The following is a 23,030-nucleotide window of genomic DNA, read 5'->3' as shown; positions in this document are numbered from 1 at the left end:
TTATAAATGATTGAAATCTGTTAAAAACAAGTTAAATATTACAAATATTTCACACACATGTGCAAAAACAGGACCAAATATGTTAATGCTAATAAAATGGGGTCAAATGTGCAAGAGTAAAGACGTCTACTTTTTGCTCAATTAACACCGTTAACCTAACTTAACGGAGTAGGGCCAAACGAGAGCTTCATTTTTAAAAAGCGAGGCTAAATCTGCAAAGTGAGAAAAACAGGGCTAAACCTACAATTGGCCTCTAAAGTAAGGGCCAGTTATGCAATTGCCCCTAATATAAAATGAGTAAAGATATACTTGGCGTAAGTTCATGAGTTTTCCGGTAATATGCTTCACAACGTTGTTTATTCATCTCTTCCCTCTGTTCATCGGTCGTCGCCGTGCATTTAGACGCAGCTCGCACTCTGTACATCTCTTGGTTACGTTTCTTTGGATCATGCAACTGTAGTGGTGAGTTCGATTCACTTGGGAGACCTAAAGTTCAATGTGGACAACATTACATAGTATATGATATCTCGTGACAGTAATATAATTGCAATTTATATTTTGGGATAGAAACGAAATTACAATTTATTTATGGAAGTTGAAAAGTGACAATGAAAGACGGCACCTTCATTGATGGAAGTTGTTATATCTCCTAAAGATTGTCATGCCACCTTTTTAACCACTAGTTCCATATTTGATTTCCCTATGTATACAAGGTCATGCATAGAACAATATAAGATAATGAAAAAAATATAAATCAAAGATACAAGCATTAGTTCTGTTCCAACTCTGAAATATTCCTAGCAAAAGCAACATTAGTTCTGCATATGAACATGTATAGTTTAAAAACTTATTACAGAAAAGGAGCAAATGAAAACTGAAAAGGACGAGGAAGTATAACGTTAGGTCAAATCAAGCATGCTCAATTCACCTTTACCAGTTCAATTATTATCTCAAAACCTTATGTATGAAATGGACTATTCCATCAACTTGATTATAACCACAATGCAGTGTCGACAAAACTCCTTCCCAGTTTGCTAACTGTCAATTCCTTTGCTACCTGCAAATGTCTTAATTCAAAATTTGCCACTATAGTCGGCAAAACTCTTTTCCAGTATGTAAAGGTAGTCTCTACTAGTTTATTATAAAATAAAAACAACAGTGACCACCCATTAGGGACTTAGGTAGGGCCCAGATAGCAGTGACATCATCAATTTTATTATTTTGCATTTCCTAGCACTAGACAAATTATTTACTTAGGTTTTTTAAAAAAATGGATTTGAATCCTAGTTTGTTAAAAGGAGATAAAATACTAAGTTTTATCCTAAGCATTAATCATATGTGGTTTGCTTGACCGTGTTGAACACCTCAAAAAGCTTATTCACTCTCTCACAATAAATTTTTCATAGGCAATAAGGTGGGGCCCGCGTTCATGTATTCTATTGAGAATGAAATATTCTCAAGAAAAAAAAGGAAGAAGGCTTATTCATCCATCTGATTAATGATAGGTACAAAAGCCAGATCTATCTGCTATGTGATTCTTAGTTCCATCAACCGTCTAGAAAAGGATGAAAGGAAACACACCAAAATTTGGTTTAACTGATTGATTAGCCAATCCGAAATTCAAACCTTGGAACAGTTTTAAGGTGAATAAATAATGGTAACTGAAACAATAAATCTTGAGAAAATAACCAGTGATCAGACTATCATAGAACAATCGTGTAATTCCCCTGTAAACTTCTCCATCATTGATTTCAATGAAGGTATTTGATTCTCAGTGCAACCTAAGTCTTACAGACAGATTTTCCCACTACCACTCCAAGGTGACTACATGTTCAATATCTGACGAATCGATGCCATGGACTACCAAATCTCTATAGAAGCAAATGGATCAATTCAATCTACACTACTTTGAACAACAAGTCACCAATCCAAGGTGACTACATGTTCAATATCCTGCACCTATCCATGCCATTGACTACCAAATCTCTATAGAAGCAAATGGACCAATTCAATCTACACTACTTTAAACAACAAGTCATGAAGCATATGAAAATTGTACATCATACAAACAAGAACAATACCTACGAAGGCAATGATGAAGTCAGCAAGTTGAGGGCTGCACTCAAAGCCCTGTACGGCCATGTAGAGGTTAGCGTAGTCCCGATTCCATAGGCACTGACCGATCCTCCAGATGCCGGCGAGCTCCGACCACATGTCCTTCACCCCCTATGGCAATGACTTCCAGAAGAACCTCTCATTGGTTTTGCTCACACCCAACCACGCCACAACATTGTCGTTAACAAAACCGTAGCCCCAAATCCAGGGAAAGATGGGGGGCATACGCAAGGGCAAGGTGCATCGGATTGCATACAAGTCGATGAGGTAGAGGTGGGTGAGGAGGTGGACGGCATAGGGGCATTCATCAGTGGTGGCTCTCGTGGACGCCGCATGCGAGACGAGAAGGAAGGAAAGTGAGATTGACGGATGGAAGAAAAGGAATGCGTCGTTCAGATGAAGCCGGGCAATACAGGCGGGTTACGATCAGTTTGGGTAGATTGACGGATGGAAAGGAAAGGAAGGCATCATGGGCAAGCGGGCGCGACGCGAAACTGAGCGGATGCCAGAGCCGCGACGCGACTCGCCGTTGCAAGTTTTTTAGGAGTAGAGATAATACATTATTAAATTATGTGTTAGTCAAATTTCTTTTCATATAAAAATTCAAATAAAGTTGATCCATGTCACATGTCAAATATAATGAGGTAAAGTACAATAGTATAATAATCTCTTTAAATATTTAACTCAATACCATCAACAATTATATAGTGCAGCCATCTCATTCCACATAGGGTATCATTGTTTCATTAAAAATGACTATTCTAGGAGGTGCTTCAAGTGGATATGTCGTTGCTAATACCTGCACCATATACGACATGCCTTGGCGTGTTCTAAAAAATAAAATAAATAACCATCATTAGTAAAATCTTTTAAGCCCTACAATTAGAAATTCAGAATATCACTTCAATTAGCATGCCTATAGAGAACAAACCCTCCAATAATAAACTTTTAAACCTGACAGTCTGACAACGCAGTAAAAAAAATCTAAACTTTCTGCTGCAGCAACGAAAATCATGCATCAAGCCACCGAATCTGCCTCACAAGGCTGCCAAGATCCTCCCACCGCATCAAAACCCAACTTCCCTAACCGAAGCAACCTAGATCCACCCCCAAGACCGGGCTAGATCAAGCCAATGATGAATTAGAGCCAACCCAAATCCAGATTGAGCATACTAACACAAACAAATCAAGCAGCAACATAGGGATCCCATTTTTCGTTTCGTTCCTTGAATCGATCGTGGTTGTTGACGATAGGGTCGTAGGGATAGGTGGGGAGTCCTGAGAGGGCCACGATGTGTAGCGTGGTGAAGGATGGGTGTTAGTGACATGCCCTATAGGCAGTCATAGAGACGATTATATCACATACTATGTTTACATATTTATCATGTATTGTTCATTAAGATAGGTAAGTTATTATTGATTAATGAATATGTGATTCGTTCATTGGACTATCTATGTTGTATGTTACTATTTTTTCAAAGGTTCCCTAATCAAATATTACATATGGAACAAATGTGATTAGATGATCAACACATGTATTGATTGTTGTCTCACGAATCATGGTATGGAGATACTAAATCGATCACGTGGACACATGTTGGCGAGCATAAAATGGGATAGATCCAACATGAGTGTCACGCCCAGAAATTCCTCACACGAATTTCTGAACTTAATTGTGTATTAAAATCCCTGTCCAGGACCAGCCAGGGTACACAAAAAGACAATGTTAATTACATAACCATCGTTCTTAGAAACAACTGAAAATAACACTTAATCTAACGGAAATGCAGCGGAAAGAAAGGTAGGCTAGCTCTAGCGGGTACGGCTCCAGTCCACAGGCAAAGCTTCGACGGTAGACCAGCTCACTTCTGAGAGACAGCTCCATCGGACTCAACTTCTAGCTCTGAAGGGGGAAAAGGTTGGGCAAGGCTGAGTACAAACCACCGTACTCAACAAGTAACACGGAAAAGAGGGTAATAAATGATGCATAGGGATTATCAAGGGTAGGCTAGGGTTAGTTGCAATAAAACAGCAGTTAAACAAATAACAGAGATTAAAAAGAATGAAGACAATTGAATACATTAAAGGATAAGTAAATAACAGTTGTAAAATACCACAACGCTGTCCAACGTTACACCACGTTGCAACAGGCCCAACCACTACTCAACGTTACACCACGCTACAGTAGTCCCGAGTGAAAACCAGTTTACTCAAGATATTTAAGGTTCACTAATCACAGTGAAGCTGGGAGTTCGCCCGTAACCGTGGGCATGGCTATTCGAATAGATTATACTCTGATCAGAGGTGCACTACTGTACCCACAAGACACGACTCCACTACACTTGAACATGCGCCGACATACCACCACGGCATACCGGAAAGGAGACCGTGATAGGACCCGTCACATAACCCTCCCTATTTAATCGCACCGCACTTCAGGTTTCACCCCCTCCTTTACACCAAGTCGGGTAGTCCCCACTTGTGCCTTGGTAGATCGGAAGCAGCAGAGGCTTTCGTTACACCACGATTGTCCGTCCATACTCTATCATGCCTACCCTTGCCTTGTTACGTCAAATAGTTCGAAGCCATGCTTCAGATCCCACCTTACCCATTTCGGCATGTGGTTAGCACTTAATTACTTCCAGGGTTTACCGTGAATCGGTCCTTAATTGCCATGGGTGCGACTCTCAAAACCATGCACCCACAGCCCACCTTTATCAATATTTTAGTTGACATTAACCCGAACCGGGTGATGAATCATTATCTCCGATATTCAAGACTAAGCATGATTAAATGTGATCCCATGAGCTACTTGTTCTAAGCACGGGTAAGTATTATCCTAGGCCTAACTCTAATCAAGTTACCCCTGGTCCAGCATGAATAAAGTTGGATAATCAACGGCATAATAATAAGGTTTACCCCAAAAATAAATACAGTAAATACTTTAATTAAAACAATGCATATTTCAATAAAGAAAGCAGGGAATTTACAATAATGGGTTCAATATGATCAAAGATGAGTGCCACTTGCCTTGCTCTGGCCCCTCGGGAACTTCGGCGACGATCTCGAAGTAAACCGGCTCTTCGGCGGGGTCCGAATCTCAGCGACAAAGCATAAAAGTAAATAAAACAGGCACAAACTCTACTGAAACAGCAAAAAAAGTATTTTTAATGGATTCTTGACAATTTTATGAATTTAATGAAATTTGAATGGACCTAAACGGAGACTAGATGAATTACTTATGAATTTTAGAAGTTTTCTGGGTTTTTAACTAAACACAAAAGTCCTAAATCAATTATTGCGCAATTAATGGGGCTGCTGATGTCAGCGAGGAGAGAGGAGGCGCTGACGGGCGGGGGCCACCTCTCGGTGGGAGAGAGGGGAGAGGAGAGGCTGACAGCTGTGCCCCACGGGAGGAGAGAGGGAGGAGGGGCACGGCGGCAGCTGACGGGTGGGACCTGTCAGTCAGAGGGAGAGAGAGCAGGGGAGCGGGGAGAGCGGCTTGGCCGACGGCGGCGACCGGCGGGCGGCGACAGCGGCGGCGCACGGCGACGGCGCACGGCACGGCGATGACGGCGCGACGGTGACGACCGGCGTCCGGCGATGGCGCGCGGCGCACGACCGAGACGGCGGCGACGGACTGGCGCGGCGACGACGACCGGGCGACGAGCACGGACGCGGACGGGTGCGGGTGGCGGCGGCTGGACGACGGCGTCGCGAAGGCAACGACGACAACAGTGGGCGGCGGCTGCGACGAGCTTCGCACACGTCCGGCGACGGCGTGCGGCTCGGTGGCGGTCGGCCGGGAAGGAGAAGAGAGAGGGGAGGAGGAAGGGGACGCTCACTGGCGGCGGCCACCGTGCGGGTGAGTCGGCGAGGTCGAGGCGGAGGTGGTGACGCGGGTAGGAGCGGAAGATCGGCGATGGCGGCGGAGATCGATCGGCGACGGTGAGGAGGTCGGGCGCGGCGGCGACCGGGTGGCGAGAGAATGCGCGGCGCTGGGGATGCTCACCGGCGACGACAAGGGCGGCAACCAGTCGGCGACGGCGGGGCGGAGGCGGTGGGGATTTATAGCACGAGGAGGCCGGCTAGGGCGGGCCGGTGGTTGGAGACCGAGTCGGGCGCGGCGAGGACTCGGCAGCGGCTGTTGCGGCGGCGGTTGCGACGCGGCGGCGGCGCGGCGTGGGCTCGGATTCGGCCGGCGCGGCGCGACGCGGGCGCAGTCACTGACAGGTGGGCCCCACCTGCTAGTGGCGCGAGGGAGGAGGGAGGCGGCAACTGACTTTGCGGGCGCGGCGCGGGCGAGCTGGGCTGAGCGACGGCCCAGGGGAGGAGGCGCGCGCGCGGGAGAATAGGCCGGTCGGCTGGGCCGGCCTGGAGGAAGAGGTGGGCCGGTCCGGGAAGGAGGAGGGGAAAAAGAAAAAGGAAAAAGAAAAGAAAAGGGAGGAAAATTGGACTTCGGCCCAATTTGAGATGGAAGGGAAAAAGAAAGGAAAAAAGGGGGGAAAGGGAAAACCCCACTTTTGCCGAGTTTTAAATTAATTTGTTTGGCCACGTTTTATACTTCTGCAATTTGAGTTTAAATCCAGTTAATCGATTTGCGAACCTCAATTTAATTAAATTAAGTTCTTTTAGAGGGATTTTTCCTGAGTTAATTAAGCCAATTGTTATTTACGGATTTCTTTTTACGATTTTAGGCTTAGGACAAAACTCCGGGTGTGACAGTGAGACACTGTGAGAGTTATGTGTGATGTGCCATTTTTGTTCTCATTGAGTGTTGATGTATAATCAAGAGACTTGAGATTATCATGGTTAAACATGTATAGTGGATTGTTTAGAAACTACTTAATGGTAATATGTGAATGAGTAGTTATAAAAGTAGCCTTCAGGTATACTATGAAATTGTAGTGGGATATGAATAATCAAGATGAGAGTTGCCTCTCTATTGAAGAGATATCTCCGGTCCCATCGATGTTAGAGATTATGGAGGTGCATGGTCATGCCAAAAGTGATTTAGAAATTAATCACGAGTTAAGTAATCTATTACATGATCGAGTGAATGATTGAGCTATTTAAACGATGACATATATCTAGCCTTGAGCTTAATCAATATCGTGAGGCAAAGAGATTAATACAAATATACACTACAGGTTTAGCTGATGTGATTTTTATGTTTGATCGGTGGGTCAATATGTTTTGATATGAGCTGCTATTTGCACATGGACCGAAAAATGAGTTTTCGGGTTTGCAACCGATATTCATGAACCTATGAGTTGTATACTTAGTGAGTTGGAATAGGGGAATTGGATTGTGTTAGAGGCTCAATTCGGATAGGGATACGAGAAAGACACTTGTGGGCCTTGGAGGCCCAGTTTTGGATCCTATATATTTAGGGGCGAGACGGGTAGTTGCATGTGAGAAAACCCTATTAATAGGTTGGGTGCACACGTGGTCGAGTGTGTGTGTGTGGGGTAGGGTGTGATGGTGGTGTGTCACGCGTCATGTATTATATACGTAGGCGCATAGTGCCATATAGTAGTTATATATATATATGAAGTAGATTTTTAGAATCTTAGCCCTTCATATATCCTTAAGATGTGTGCACCATATTAGATAAAGAGTACGTCCTATTATATATATTCGTATATACGTATATATATATGTATATATGTATGTTATAAGTAGGTGCGATTTCTAATTTTATCAAACAACATCAACTTATTAATATTAAAAGATGACATGCAAAACATTATCTACATTACTGTTGATGTTAAAAGTGGACTAGTGGCGTGTCACACACGAAGGCTTGGAAGAATTTCTTAGATTGTTTTAGTGCAAGACCTAAATTCTTAGAAAAACTAAGCGTGTCAATCAGTTTGATCCTGTAACTGACAAGATATGAAAAACAAGGATAAACTGTTAAACCTAAAGGTTTTGTCGGCCTGATAAATGATATCGCTTTAGGACCCTAGCCGATGGACTAAGACAATTGACTTTGCAGGAATTTCATGATATGTAATATAAAAATACCTGGTCACCCGAACTATGAGTAGGATAGTAACTAAATAGACCAATCGACTAGTCTTTCTCAAAAGATCAGACTTAACCGAGACAGTTTCAAGATTAACCAACCGATCGGACCGTTTTAGCGATTATCACACATGCAATTAGCGATCGATATGGTTCAATGTAAATTGATTATAGTAAACTGGATTACTAGACTAATTATCAGCACATAGTAGTATTAAATAATTGCATGCATACCCACGCTAAACCTAGAAGATCGGATTGAACCAAGGCAGTTCATGTTTTAACATGATCAAGCATGAAATTAACGTAAAATCTCATAATACTGACAATTAACTATTAAACCAGCGCAATCTATCAACTTATCTGTTAAACTTGGTAGATCTGATAGATTTCTAGAAGCAAATGAGAGCAAACAAACATAGATCAGACCAAACCGAGACAGTATGTAGTTTAGAACGATATAATTACAGAAAAACATGACGATCTATAAGCTTAATAAATAAACCGATAGATTACTTAAGATAATATTGGCTAGAACTCTATGGAAATACTCGATCTAATTTATAAACATGAATCCAGCAAGCAAGATTGATCGGACTAAACCGAGACATAATCAAGCGTGCAAAACTCACATTGATAGATTCGACAAAGTATTAGCATCACCTTGATCGAAACCAACCATTACTCCAAACTAATAAATAGATCGAAACAATAGCAAGTCTCAAATAAACCATCGAACGAACCATATAGAAGATCGAACTAAATTCAGACAGTTCTATCTAGCCAATTCGATGGGTTGACAATTACGAATTCACATTGCGAAGCTGACAAACCTCGCGCTAAAAGCTCGCTCCTATCGAGAGTATCTTTACAAGATACGGGGTGTGGTATTTATACCCCCAAAACTAACTAGAATTGGATACATATTCATATCTATTATCTAATTTGTTACACACGGACTCTATTTAAAGAAACTGTCTAAAACAAACTCTAATATTTACCAATATTGCTATATGCAGACTCTATATGCTTTCCGAATCTATCTGCATCGTTTCTGGGCCTAATCGGACTCATCCCCCAATCTGAGTCGATTTACACCGGCCTTATCCGATTTGCTTTTAAGCTGATTAGTCTGATTTCCTCAATTCTTATCCGATTGGGTTGTTTTCTCCCGCTTTTCTCTCGAACGGCTATTTCTAAATTTTGGCGTTAACAATTACATTATCTCTAATACACTACAATAATTTAAGTTATCCATTTGCTCTCCACCAAGGGCCACTCTTACACCCCCACCTTTGTGCTTTTGCTTATACTTATAAGCCCAAATTTGGAGTTAATTTTGGGATTTTTCATCGAAGTTTATTTTTCAGACTTTGCTTTTAGATAACCAAGAATATATATATATATATAAGTTTTATTCATAAATTACTTTTCATTTGAAAATATAACATTTGACTTTTTTAATGAAAAAGCTAAACAATCATGCCCCTCTTAACTTTCCTCTCAATGCCTTAAGCTTGTATAATGGTTGTCTCTAGTATAAACAATGACTTTATCTACCTTTCCTTTGTTCCATTTGTAATATTATTAACATAATCTAAATTTTATGTTTGTGCTAATGCCGAAGGCTTGTTTGGGAGCTAAGAATTACATCGAGCAGTGGGGGAGAAACGAACTTCCTTAGAATGTCAAAAAGCCATGTTTTCTATCTTTTAGTTTGTAGTTTATTTTCTGAACTCTACAACTGCATCTAAGTGAAAATCTAAATCATTTGGGGGAGTTTGAGATTTTTGGGGAAGCTGTTGCTGCAACAAAGCTCTCAAACATGTAGTGAGTGTACATATCATTTACTCACACAATATTTATGGTTTGGTAGAATATTTCCATCGGATACTCTATCCCATCATCTATCCTAACAATGCATGTGAGAGGGGAAATTTTGCTCCAACAAATACTCTGTCCCATCATTAAAAAATAGAGCATCATGCATATTGAAAATGAAAAGAGAAACTCAAAATAGGGATGTTCTCTCTCATCCCTCCATCACAATCCAATCATAAGTGTAGAGAGCAATAATTACATGAGTAATATATAAAGACCATGTAGTATTTATGAGTGAAACCCATCACAGGTGATATTAGTTATAACAAACTCCATGCTTATGGATATAATAGAAAACAAGATGAGCCCCAAATGAGAAAAGAATGGGAGCATTTATTCTTATCAACAACCCATATAGTTATGGATTACTTTAGCCATTAATGCTATAATGACCACCTTTATCTTGTTTAAAGATAATTCATATGAGAGCATTTGTAGCACATTATGAATGTTCTAACAAAATAAGAGCAATAATTGTAAATATTAATAAAATATATATAGATGATATAATATGAGTTTTCTAATAACTAATATGAATATGAATAGATAATCTATTTTAAATAATTATCCACATAACAATAGATGATAATATTTAAATGTGATGTTTAGAATGCTCTTAGGCCACCTCTAACAATAGAGATAGCATACCATCTCTAAGCATTCTAAAAGATAAATTCTTCAATGGCCTAACTCTTAGCATGTAACTCATAATACAAATCACCCTATAAATTATTCTCACTTCACATTAAAATATATATAAGAGAATATCTGTTGAACCTTTTATCTCTCTTCTTTACTACTTGAAAAATATGGATATTTCTGTCTTGCTACGTCGTGGGGGCCCCACACACGCCACACACGGGCCGTCAGCCTGCATTTGACTCCGCGCACCGCCTGGGCTGGCCTTGGCCCGCGCCCTTGGTTGGCCTGCGTCTGTTGCTGGTCCGATTCCATGAAAGCCAATGTGCAAGAAGAAGCCCAACAAACCAGCGGTCATTGTACATGAGTCCAATTTCAAGTCCCTCGTCTAATTCTTTTTCCAAATTGCAGTTATTAGATGCATCCTATCGTTTTTTTGAGAGAAAGATGCATCCTATCATTGATGTGTGCTGCGGCTGTTCCGATCGATAGAAGAGTGTTTCATTATTAATTAATTAGTTTGGCTAATTAAATCCGTATTGATCTAGCTTGTGTCACCCATTTATTATTACATATATTATTTATGATTATTTACCCTTGAGATAATTTTTGAGGAAAGGTTAAAAATTCCTCTATATTTTAATAGCTAATATTATTGACTTTTTGACACAAATTTATGCAAATATGTGAAAATATAGTTATAGTTAAAATATATTTAGTAATAATTCATAAAAAAAGTAAATGATAATTGTGCAAGTCTTTTGCATAAGAATAATGGTAAAATATGGATAAAAAAGTTGATGGCATTATTTATTAAAACACAATGGAGCAGTTGTTTTTATAAGACTTGCTTATCCGCTAAATTATATACACATCACACACATGAATGTCATATATTTTAATAGAGTTTTAAATATAATGATTTTTTTTATCTCGTGGCAAAACACGGATATTTGCTCGTCTATTAAAAATATATCTTATAGATATTTAAAGTGGTCTAGGCACCTAGCGAGGGCGGCCAATGCCACCTCATCACGCCGCCGTTTCGTTGGTGCTCATATCTATCCGGTGTGGAACCACCCACCCACCCGTACACGGTACACGTGGACCACGTGGGCCCCGGACGCTTGATCGTCTGGCGCGGCCCCACTTGTAAGAGAGCACTACCTCGCATGAAATTGGGGGAGGTGCGATTTTAGCCGAGGCTTTTAAAAATCGCGACGAAATAGATTAAAAAAAAGAGCAGCAGCCAAGGCCCAGGCCCCAGGGGGAGGAAGAGAGGATCGAAACCCTAGGCGACCGAGCGAGCGAGCTCGGGCAGCGATGGCGGCGGCGGTGGCGGGGGCAGCGCCGGAGTCGTACATCGGGAGCGTCATAAGCCTCACATCGAAGAGCGAGATCCGGTACGAGGGCGTCCTCTACACCATCAACACCGAGGAGTCCAGCATCGGCCTCAGGAACGGTATGGCTACCCAGCTCTTCCTCCTCTTCCTCGTCCTCCTCCTCCCACCTCCCCTGGCTGGTTGCTCGGCGGACGATCTGTTGGGGGCGGGGTGAGCGTGCTGCGATGCCATGGGACGCGCTGTTTCTTTAGTGTTTCACAGTTTCGTTAGCTTCCGGTTGCTCTGGTGCGTGGTTTTGATATCGTATATGCTGGACTACCGTGTAGTTGGGGGGTTGAGCTCTGATTTTTTTTGTAAGGATTGTTTTGTATGTTCTAGGTTGTTGATTACACCATGGAGTGTCTGTTTGTGTCGTGCGATTCGAGCTAGAACTTGAAATATACTGCGTGGGCAGAAGATCTGAGACTGGATGCTGAAACTGTTCTCCCCTTTACTTAGTTAATTTTGTGTTCTTCTGTATAGTGACAGAGTGGGCTGAAGTCTACTGCGACCAGGGTAATGCTGGTGGGAGGGATTGCTTCTATCTTAACGACCTAACAACCTAGTTTTGTTATTAATGATGGAAAGTCCTTTTTGTGATAATCCATTCATAGCAATCCAAAATCAAGTAGTGCGGCATTAAGTGCAATTTGTTGGCGGTCTTAAATTGGGGGATGTTGCTGTACATCTGAAAGAAGCTAGTGATCTTTCCCTGTTTGGAATGTGTAGTTGTACCAGAAATTGATGCATGTGAAAGTTGCCATTGTGGTAGTTGCTATGCCAAACTTTCTAGTGCCAAACCATTGGCACCCAAGGCTTGAAAATTTAGAAAATGTTTCCCTCTGAAATTTTTTTATTTCAAATTATTTTCCTTGTTACTGTTGGTGTTAGCTTTGCTGTCTTTACTTCATGCAACAGAATGGGCCAATCCCACGGACAACCTTTCCATGCAAAACAAACTAAGGGTTAGCATGTTCAATTACACATCCAATCATACATCATCAGGTTTTTAATTTACTTGTCAAGTTGTGATGGTTATATAGCGCTAAACAATTGCAGGTTTATGTTTTTAGGTAAGATCCTTTTTCAACATTGGGTATTGGTGTGTCAGCTAATACTAACTTGTCGATGGGTGGAATCCATTCAGATATGGTTCTGGCAGGAAGTCCTACACCTGGACAATACTCTTCCTGTTATGTTAATATTTCAATCCAAGCTAAATTGTTATACCATTGTCAAATCTGAAAATGCAATATTTCAATATATGGCTGTTCTGAACCATGAAGTCTGTCAATAAGAAGTGGCAAATTGCATGTATTTTACCGGGCTTTGTTGCTTGTAGATTTGAATTTGTATTATTTTTCTTTCCATAAACTCAGTATTAATATGTATCTTAATTTGGTCCCTGTCTGTACATAGTACAGTACCAAATTGTTTGGATTCTAGCGATGTTGAAATTTGATCTGAGTTTTGGTTCAAACTATTGATATGGAACCTTGTTTTACTATCATGTTTTACTGATTGCTATCATGTTTTACTGATTGCAACCCTGATGTCAATGCAAGTTGGGGATCAAATTGAATAATCTCCTCCCCCTTGCTTCTCTGTGCTCCCATCTCTTTCAGTATAGCTATGTCACTGTAGCTTTCTATTGCAACATTGTGCATTCTGATAGCTAGTGACATCCTTCTGTACGATGAGGGCATTGCAATTGTTTTTTTTTCTTTTTATCTGGAGTGCTGACATCAGAGGGCTTTCATTTCAGTCTAACATCATCTTCCCTTTGCTTTGGATTTTCCTTTCAAAAATCATATGTGCAAGTAGGATATTCTAGCAGCTGTGATCAACAGGGGAGTATGCGCATGCCTTTGGTTGTCCTCAGAGGCACCACATATTTCTATACAAAAACAAAATGAAAAGCTATACTGGCTTCTATCTCAAAGTTCTAAATGTTCTTGTTAAAACTTCTGAAACTTGGACTAAGTTCAATATTTGTTACCACAAAAATGACAATGATCTTTCTTCCTTCCTTTCTTTTTTTCTTTCTTTCTAATCTTCTGACTTGAGCATCCATGGTTGCATGATTTGATATTTCCTGTGGTCTTGAGAAGCGATGCTACTCTCATGTTCGTGCATAGTATAATTCTTACTGATTACACTTCTCTGTGCTTTATTGCAGTTCGTTCGTTCGGAACTGAAGGTCGTAAGAAGGATGGTCAACAGATTCCAGCCAGTGACAAGATATATGAATACATACTATTTCGAGGAAGCGATATAAAGGTAATGTTGGTGAACTAGAAACAGTTCTAAAACACTCCATAAACCTGTGATTATTGTTGAATTGTTGATCCGATGATTTGGCCTGTAATACAGGATAATAGGATGGTGATGTAGGATAGTCTATTTAGAAGGTTTGATTATGAAAATCATACATTTGGACCATTATTTTCTGTAACTATCATATTGCCCATGCATTGCAATGGGTTTTTATTAAATAATATCATTAGCATATTATTAATTTCATTTTTTGCATTTATAATCTCTTAATTGCTGCATATATTTGTTACTGACGTGTGGGTCTATTTATTTCAGTCTTTCACTTCCCATGAAAAAATAGAGTTAGTGGAGTTGGGTTCTATTAACATGTTATTACTATTTTTTTGAATATATTATTTCCTAAATTGATGTCTATTACCGGCATGTGGGCCCATTGGTCCAATAGTACTTTGTTCTTTCCAGTTTCCAGTTTCATAGAGGCTCTGTGATCACATTTTGTTCTCAGGTTCTCAAAACTAATTTTCCTTTTCTGATTTACCCTTACTGTTTTCATCTTTCTGACTTGGACTGTTTGTTATTCTTGTTGTATTACACAAGTAATTTCCTTTGCTATATCTTAGCTTTGATTTCTCCACTGCCTGCAGGATTTGCAAGTCAAATCCTCTCCACCAGCTCAGCCTACTACTTTACACAATGATCCAGCGATTATTCAGGTAAATATACATAAAATGTTAGGTTCCTTTGGAAGGATGCTTGATTTATTTCTTCTGAAGAATGGATTGATATCTTAGATAACAATTGTGTCTTTTCCCTCTGTATTTTTTTTTTTGTGTAGTCGCATTATCCTCGTCCTGCCTCTACAACCGTACTGCCTCCTGCAAGCACAACTACAGCTGATCCTGCCTCACACAATGGTCAGTCAGGATTTCAGATGCCACCACCATTGCCCCAATATCAACCTGGGTCCAGTTTACCATCATGGAACTCATCACCTATGCCATCATCTGCGAATGGCACTGGCCTTACGATGCCAGCAATGTACTGGCCAGGATTTTACACACCACCAAGTGGGTTTCCTCATTTGCAACCACCGCCCTTTCTTCGTCCAACACATGGCTTGACAGTTCCACAGGTCCTGCAGCAGCCCATGCAATATCCTGGACTTAATGCATCTTTACCACCTTTTCCTAGAATGCCAGAGTTTGCTTCGTTACCACAACCTGGTAGCGGTAATAACTTGAGCCAGAATCCAGGTGTATCCACATCAATGCCAATCCCTGTCTTATCAATCGCTCAGGCAACTGATTCATCTACAAACCAGCTTCCAAATAAGCTGTCATCCGTTCCGGCTTCTGTGTTCTCCGTGGGCTTAACTCCCCCATCTGTTAATCCATCGGTTTCTACAATTGAATCAACTATGTCCCAATCACAAGGCATCTCTCCTCTGGTGAACAATATGCCAGTCTCTCTTCCTGACTCTAGTATACCATCTGCCAGCAGTAATAAGGCCATGAATATACCTGTGCCAACTTATCTACCTTCCTCTCAGTCACCATCAGCTAATATTGCAGCAAGTGCAGCCACCGTTGCGGAATTGGTTACATTGATCACTCCTGGCCAACTTCTGCCACCCATTTCTTCTACAGCCCTTACAACTGCTGCCTTGGAAACAGCTTCAACTATGATTCCATCCCCAAAGGCTGACTCTATGATTTCTTCCTCTCAGGCTGCCCCCTCTATGGATGCATCCTCTCAGCTTACTTCCTCTGTAGTTTCACCTTCACAGGATCAGTTTGCTTCCTCAACTGTTCCATCACATCAACAGCTGGAGCAAAACAATGAAGATAGAGACACCAAGAAGCCTGAATGGAAGGCTAAACAACATCCAGCTGCTCCATCCAACAAGGAGCCGCTGTTGCCAGCACCTAAGCCTACCCTACACAAGGTAATAGCCTACGTACTTTGGATGCTACTACACACATACAAGAGAAGATTATTTTTTATACTACTATTTCCATGCTCAGTTCTTATAGCTTTTTACATGCGCCATTTGTATACTCTGTAATTTAGCCCCTTTGGTTCTCAATCCTTTGGTTTCAGCCTGTTGGAGCTTCCTCATACACCCAATACAACAATAGAGGCCGAGGAAGAGGAAGAGGTCGAGGAAGAGGAATTGGGGTATGGCATCTAAGACATGTTATATATGCCTTCAACTGTTCAAATGTAGAAATGCTTAATGCCTAAAACATTCTTCCAGTTTTGTCCTGTTTGGTACTGTTACTATTTTTGGCTATTTCTCCCTTGGTGGCATTTTTTCTGGATTTTTTTGTAATGTTTAGTAGTGGTTCCATTCACCTCTCCTCTTGGTATCATTTTGACTTTTTGAAGCATTGTGGATGCTCATTTTTTTATGTTCATCGTGGAGGGCAACCTTCTCAATCCAGTCATCATATCATAATCAAGTTCATTGGCAAAGATGGAGTAGAAGTTAGAATGTGTGTGCGTATGTGTGTTTTGGGGGGGGTATTGGATGAGGGATCTCATGAGACTATCTTCAAAATTAGTTCAAGTTATTAGGGTACTCTCCTCCATTCTTTAGTAGGTGCCGTTTTAGGATGTTCATTTTGTTTACAATATACTCTTTGAGATAGACGCCATTGATAGTGTATTGTTAAATGGCCCCTATTTAAAGTAGCTGGTAATAGCGCTATTACTCTAGTCCAGCTCATTTATTCCTAGCCATATTAGCATGTTTTCTTGATGTGTTAGTACACAATTTATCTTTCCAAGTTGCCGCTAGCATACCTTCTCTCAGCACATGACAAATTACCGTTCAGCTTTGTGTCCTTAACCATGGGATAGGAACATGTTTTGACTGGAGTAATTTGGACTGCTAGTCGTGAAAGGTCAAGCATATTTAATGGGGTCAAGCAGACCACAAGTAACAAGAAATTAGTACCACCTTTTGTCTGTCTTTCGGCCTAAAAAAATCTTATTCCAAATGGAGGGAAATGACATGCTCGTAAGAAATGGTTTTGGGCATGTTGGTTTCATTGGCCATCCTTGTCTAGTCTAGTCTTGCATTATTTGGACAATGAATACATATGTTTGGTTCCCTTTGCTTGCTTTGATTTTTGGATGTTGGGAATGATTTTCATGCTTTTGACTTTTGAGGGAGGGATAATTTGGCTCTCCTCTCCTAAGCTGGATTTCTTGCCCAGGCTAGAAAATGATTGAAAAATGCCCTTTGTAACTGCCTAACTTGTTCATCATACTGTTCGATTAGATCACATTCCAAATTTTAAACTAGCTCCAAAGGAACTGCATCCTGTTTTGACCTACAGTTTTAGTTGCTTCCTGCAACCCCATTCCCCAACTTAAATGCATCGTTTTCCTGTTATCCATGAGTAATTTCAATACATAGTTAAACATGCTGTTTATTATTGAAATCGTGGTCACTATACTGTCAATGCATATCCCTCTATTAGCATGAGTTTTTGATGTATTTGGATGCTGAAATCTGTTCTGCATGAATCATATGCTAACTATGCTTTTGAAATTGTAACTAATTTTTATACATTAATTTCCTTTCCAGCAATCTCGCCCTATAACCAAGTTTACAGAGGACTTCGATTTCATGGCAATGAATGAGAAGTTTAACAAAGATGAAGTATGGGGCCATCTTGGTAAAAACAAAGGGCAGTCGAATGATGATCCTAATGAGTATGAAGATGATGTTCTAGAAGATGATATTTCTCCTGGGAAGCCAGAAGCTAAGGTAGTTGTTCTGTTGCATTCGTGCTCCCTGTCAATATGTTTGCTGACTAGCACTTTTGTCTGTTATTTTTGTGCAGCCTGTGTATGTCAAAGACGACTTTTTTGATTCACTGTCATGCAATACCATTGATAATGGAGGGGGTAATGGAAGAATCAAATTCTCAGAGCAGAGAAAAATAGACACAGAGGTACTTAACAGTTACAAATATTGTCTTTCACGGTTTCACATTATCACAGCATGAAGTGCTTATTATAGCAAGTTTTGTTTCCAGACTTTCGGTGATTCTGCAAGGCATCAGCCAATGGGCATGCGCGGCGGTGGGAGAGGTCCCCGGGGTGGACCACGTGGTCGTGGCTACTATGGAAGAGGGTATGGATATACAGGAAGGGAACGTGGCTACTACCCAAACTATCAATCTCAATAAGTAGAGCTGTTCCCTTGTGATAAGCAGATGAATGGTGATGGAGAAGGAAGAGCCTTTATGGCTATATTTGAAGTGTAATATCTCAAGTCCCAGCTTGGCAGTTTGAGAACAAAGATGTCAGTTCATATCCTCCAGCTTACAGACAAACTGGCCTCATCAACGAAGCAATCGATTTTATAGAATTAAGAATCCTCACAGCAAGCTTCATGTAGAGCTCCGCTTTCCTGAATTCCTCTCAGTGTTGATGCTCGTTGCTCTCCTGAAGCTGATGGGATATATAAACTATATTATTTTGTGATTCAGCAAATGATTATATCCAGTCTTACTTTTGGTACTGTGAGAGCAGATATGTTAGTTCTGTCAAATTATCAATGTTTTATTGAGCTTGGTGCTTAGTAGCTATATCTTGGAGCGTTCCGTTTGGTAGAGTTATTGTGGTTTTCCTGGTACACATAACACATCGATGTGCAGAGATATTTATGTCTACCGCCACGTGGATTTGAATTGCTGCGGTTCAATTGTACAGCTTAATATGATGACGGCGCTCGTGATTTAAGCTGGAGGCTCAAGAAGGTACTGTGAGCGATAGTTGGTAGCAACTGTGTAGATAGAGGATAGAGCTCCTCTCTAGGTTGCTGTAGGCGTTAGATAGGTGAAAATTGAAAAGTGTATGGACAAGCGCTGAATCCAATCAAGATTGAGGCCACGCGATCTGCACGCCTTCCTGCTATTCTGTCAGTGTTATTTGTTTGATATTCATTGTGCAGCTTTAATACAACCACTGCAAATGGCAAAATCGATCGGTAGAGTTTCTGTAAAGAATACAAGGTCATGCATGTTTTTACTACTTTTTTAGTTGTGCATGCATGCATGTTGATAATAGTAACATTATGATATTGGATATACATGCAGGTGGTTTTACTATTGGTAAACAATGACATTTTATTGTAGCAGCATGTAGCGATCAATCAACATATATCTCCCTAAAAAAACAAGTAGCCAACTAGATGTAGCATCCATGTTTCTTTTCTAGCATTGCATGTTGCATGTACCTTTTCCATGCCTATATAAGCACATGATTGCATTCTTTCATCATACAAGTGCGAGCACTGAACATTCAATAGATAATTTTTACTTCATAGGTAGTTATTATTTAACATATCCATAGTTATACAAGCTGAACAAGGTACATGGAATAGAATTTATGTTTCTCACAAAAATCATTGCTAAAAAATAGCAGTCGACTTAACATGCAAGAATAGAAATGATTCTCTCGTCAATAACTTGTATTATAACTTGAATAACTATACTGATACTAATGCTAAATTGCTCCGCAACTTAACTAAATATAGTATTACTATTCAAATACATGCTAACTTATTTTATCCTTGAGTGTTGATCCTAAGAGCTTTTTAACTTGGTTCATTAGAAAAGAGTACGATTTATTATCTAACTTACTTGCTAACATGACTAACGAACAAATAATTTTGGCACATAGTCTATTCATTGATTTTTTTTCACCTATTTAGCGTGTTTTCTAATAGATTGTTGCAAATCTAAATGTCTTTTTCTATCCACACATTTTGGTGGTTAATGGCGGGGAACTTATGCTTCATAAATAGTGCACCTTCCACAAGTCAAAAAAGAATGTACGTCCACGAAAAACAAACTACTCTTTCAGTATGTGCGTTTATCTTTTACTTTGATTGGCTTGATGTAGCATTTTTTGAGACTATATGTTGCGAGTATCGCCCTATTGTCATTCTTCATGTCATATTTTCTCTAGATTTGTTTAGAGAGATGTTTTGACTATATATAAATTGTTGGTATGGTTGGTACGTGAACTTGGTATATTATTTATTGTATTAAATAATAAAATCTGAAATGTAGGTTTGGGTTTATAGTCTACTGGAGGGACAAAACGTGGAAGTCAACAATGGTGGAGATTCATAATAAAAGCAAAGAAAGGTGGGTAGTTGACACATGTAGTAAAATAATATATTCTATATCAGATATTGCATGAGTAGCACTTGTGTTATCCCCCAATTTAAAAAATCGATTGCTTGAGTCGAAAGAAGATATAATTTCTAGATAACAAATTCTAGGTGATTAATACTCTCGATGTTTAAAATGATGATAGGATAGCCTCATAAATAATTACAACCTTTCTAACGAACGGTTTATTTTAGCCCATTCAAACAATCTGAAATACGAGGACATATCGTTTATGTGGCCTCCTCCTATGTGTGATTTTTTTCTACCATTAGATATGAAATAGATGGTTCAGATATGCATGTATTACGATGGATAGTCTCATACCTATTGCTTGACATTGACCTATCATTGCATGCAAGATGCAGCAACAAGAATAGTATAGTTCAAAGAATATTGGGCCACAATGTCTCTACGTGCTCTTCTTGCATTTTGTCTCGATGTGCATGTATGCATTAGGGTGGATGCTATTTGGTGTAGCAAGCTTACATCGTGCCCTGATTTGTCTCATACTTGTTTGGCATTAATGCATCACTGCATTTGTGGTGCAACAAGCAACCAGGATGTAGCTCCAAAAGATGATATAAAAAATAATTGTTGGCATGTTAGATTTGCTGTAGTCTCCATATTTTTTTTGTTGTGCATGTCACCTCTCTTGTTTATATAAGTGCAACATTGCATTCTTGCATCTCAATGCCTGAACAAGAAGATAGTACTCGATAGATAGTTCTCACCTTGGCTATCTATAGCAGTTTGAGAGTAAGGTAGATGATACGTGTGTTTTTAATTCTCATTTACCTAGAGTTTATGGTCTTAATTATGGAAAGCATTTTTTAGAAATAGTAGTATGCTTAAGAAAAATAATTCTACAAAACGAGGCTACGTATTGATTTTAACTTATGTTGTAACTTGGCTAACTACGACAATAATGGTATTTATGCTAACTCGTGTTGTGACTTGAACTGACTAGGAACTATTATTGAAATACCTACTAACTGCTTAGCTAACAGTGATTGTTGATCCTAACAACATATGAACTGACCTTCCTGACTAAGATTGATTGAATTATTTTACATGCTCAGTTTTTTCTCATTATATTGAAGTTAATTGTGCCTTTTCCAGTTCATTTGTTCATGTACACTTCCTAGTCATGAACTCTTTCCTTGTTTAAGTCCCTTTCTTTTTTACTTATGCTTATAAGCTAAAATTTAAACTTTGCTTTTACATTGAGAATATATATAATCATTAATAAGAGGTTTTACTTATGTTTTTAAAAGGAAGATGATGAGGTTCTAATACATATTGTTATATGAGAATTTATTATTGATAGAGATTCTATACTCTTATAAAGACAAGTACAAAGAGTAGTGGTGTTGGTGGGTGGTGGTGCGAAAAGATAACTCCCTCCAACTCCCTCCTATTTTTTTTTTAAAAAAAAGAACTGTGAGATCTATATAGCAGCCCAGTTTTATTAACTCTAATTCTTGTGTAATAACAAAGTACTATTGGACCAATGGGCCCACACACCGGTAGCAAATGAAGACATCAAATTAGGAAATAATATTTTAAAAAAGAATAGTAATAACATGTTAATGGTAATTTTCTTGAATAAAATCTGGTTGCATCACTAATTTTTGAAAGAAAAAATGACTACAGACCTACTTGTCAACTGTATCCACTAACTCTATTTTTTCGTGGGAAGAGAAAAACTATGAAATAAATAGACCTACATGTCAGTAACAAATATATGCAGTAATTAAGAGATAATAAATACCAAAATAATATTAATAATATACTAATGATATTTTCTAATAAAATTCCATTGTAATGTATGGGCAATATGCTAGTATTATGTGATAGTACCACCAAGGGCACATGCAATGTGGTGTAGAACAAGTACTCCATGGATGTACGAGCATGCGCAATACGAAATATCCTATACTAAGTACTCCATCGATAATGGTAAACCGAAGCAACAATGCCCCCTTTTTTTGTCGAAATGATTTGCCTATAATGTGATATGCTCGCGTTGGCTCAGTTTTGTCTCTCATATAGTCATATGGATGCAAAATTAGACTTGGATGTACATTGTAAGTCACTCCCTTATCATAAAAAATAAGAATTTTCTTGCAATTGCACGGCAAATCAAGCAGTAGATAAATAGGGGAGATAGCAGTGTTTGGCTTAGGCTAATATCTCAATTACCACAAGCATGCTTCTTGACGTGATAAACGGTGTGTTTCACGAAAAGAATTATATGTAGAAGTTTCTGTAAAGACAATTAAATCAATTTTCAAATTTCTAAATTGTAATACTTAATAAATCATACGTTAATAACATGCCTCATGTTGCATACGTCAATAAGCTCAGCCCCTTCTGTACATTTCTATAGGACTTATTTATTTGGCTTGCTAGTTTTACGTTAATACATGTAGTTGTTTAAGATGAGTGGCTTGAAAGAGTGCATCATATAAAGTGAAGTCCATGCATATATTAATTACTGCTCCGTAAA

The 23,030-nt window shown here is 39.5% G+C and overlaps 1 protein-coding gene across 1 annotated transcript; it reads left to right on the top strand.

Moving 5' to 3' along the window:
- Positions 1 to 11,889: 11,889 nt before the first annotated feature.
- LOC102703974 (protein decapping 5-like) lies at positions 11,890 to 19,278 on the top strand. The gene is made up of 8 exons (XM_006656047.3): positions 11,890 to 12,127; positions 14,227 to 14,327; positions 14,969 to 15,037; positions 15,160 to 16,269; positions 16,425 to 16,502; positions 17,920 to 18,102; positions 18,179 to 18,289; positions 18,374 to 19,278. The coding sequence occupies exons 1-8, from the start codon at positions 11,989 to 11,991 to the stop codon at positions 18,524 to 18,526; spliced, it is 1,944 nt and encodes a 647-aa protein (XP_006656110.1). The 5' UTR covers positions 11,890 to 11,988; the 3' UTR covers positions 18,527 to 19,278.
- Positions 19,279 to 23,030: the final 3,752 nt, after the last annotated feature.

Source organism: Oryza brachyantha, chromosome 6 (genome assembly GCF_000231095.2).
Source record: "Oryza brachyantha chromosome 6, ObraRS2, whole genome shotgun sequence".
Classification (NCBI taxonomy): Eukaryota; Viridiplantae; Streptophyta; class Magnoliopsida; order Poales; family Poaceae; genus Oryza; species Oryza brachyantha.
This window is presented reverse-complemented; position numbering and strand designations above follow the sequence as displayed.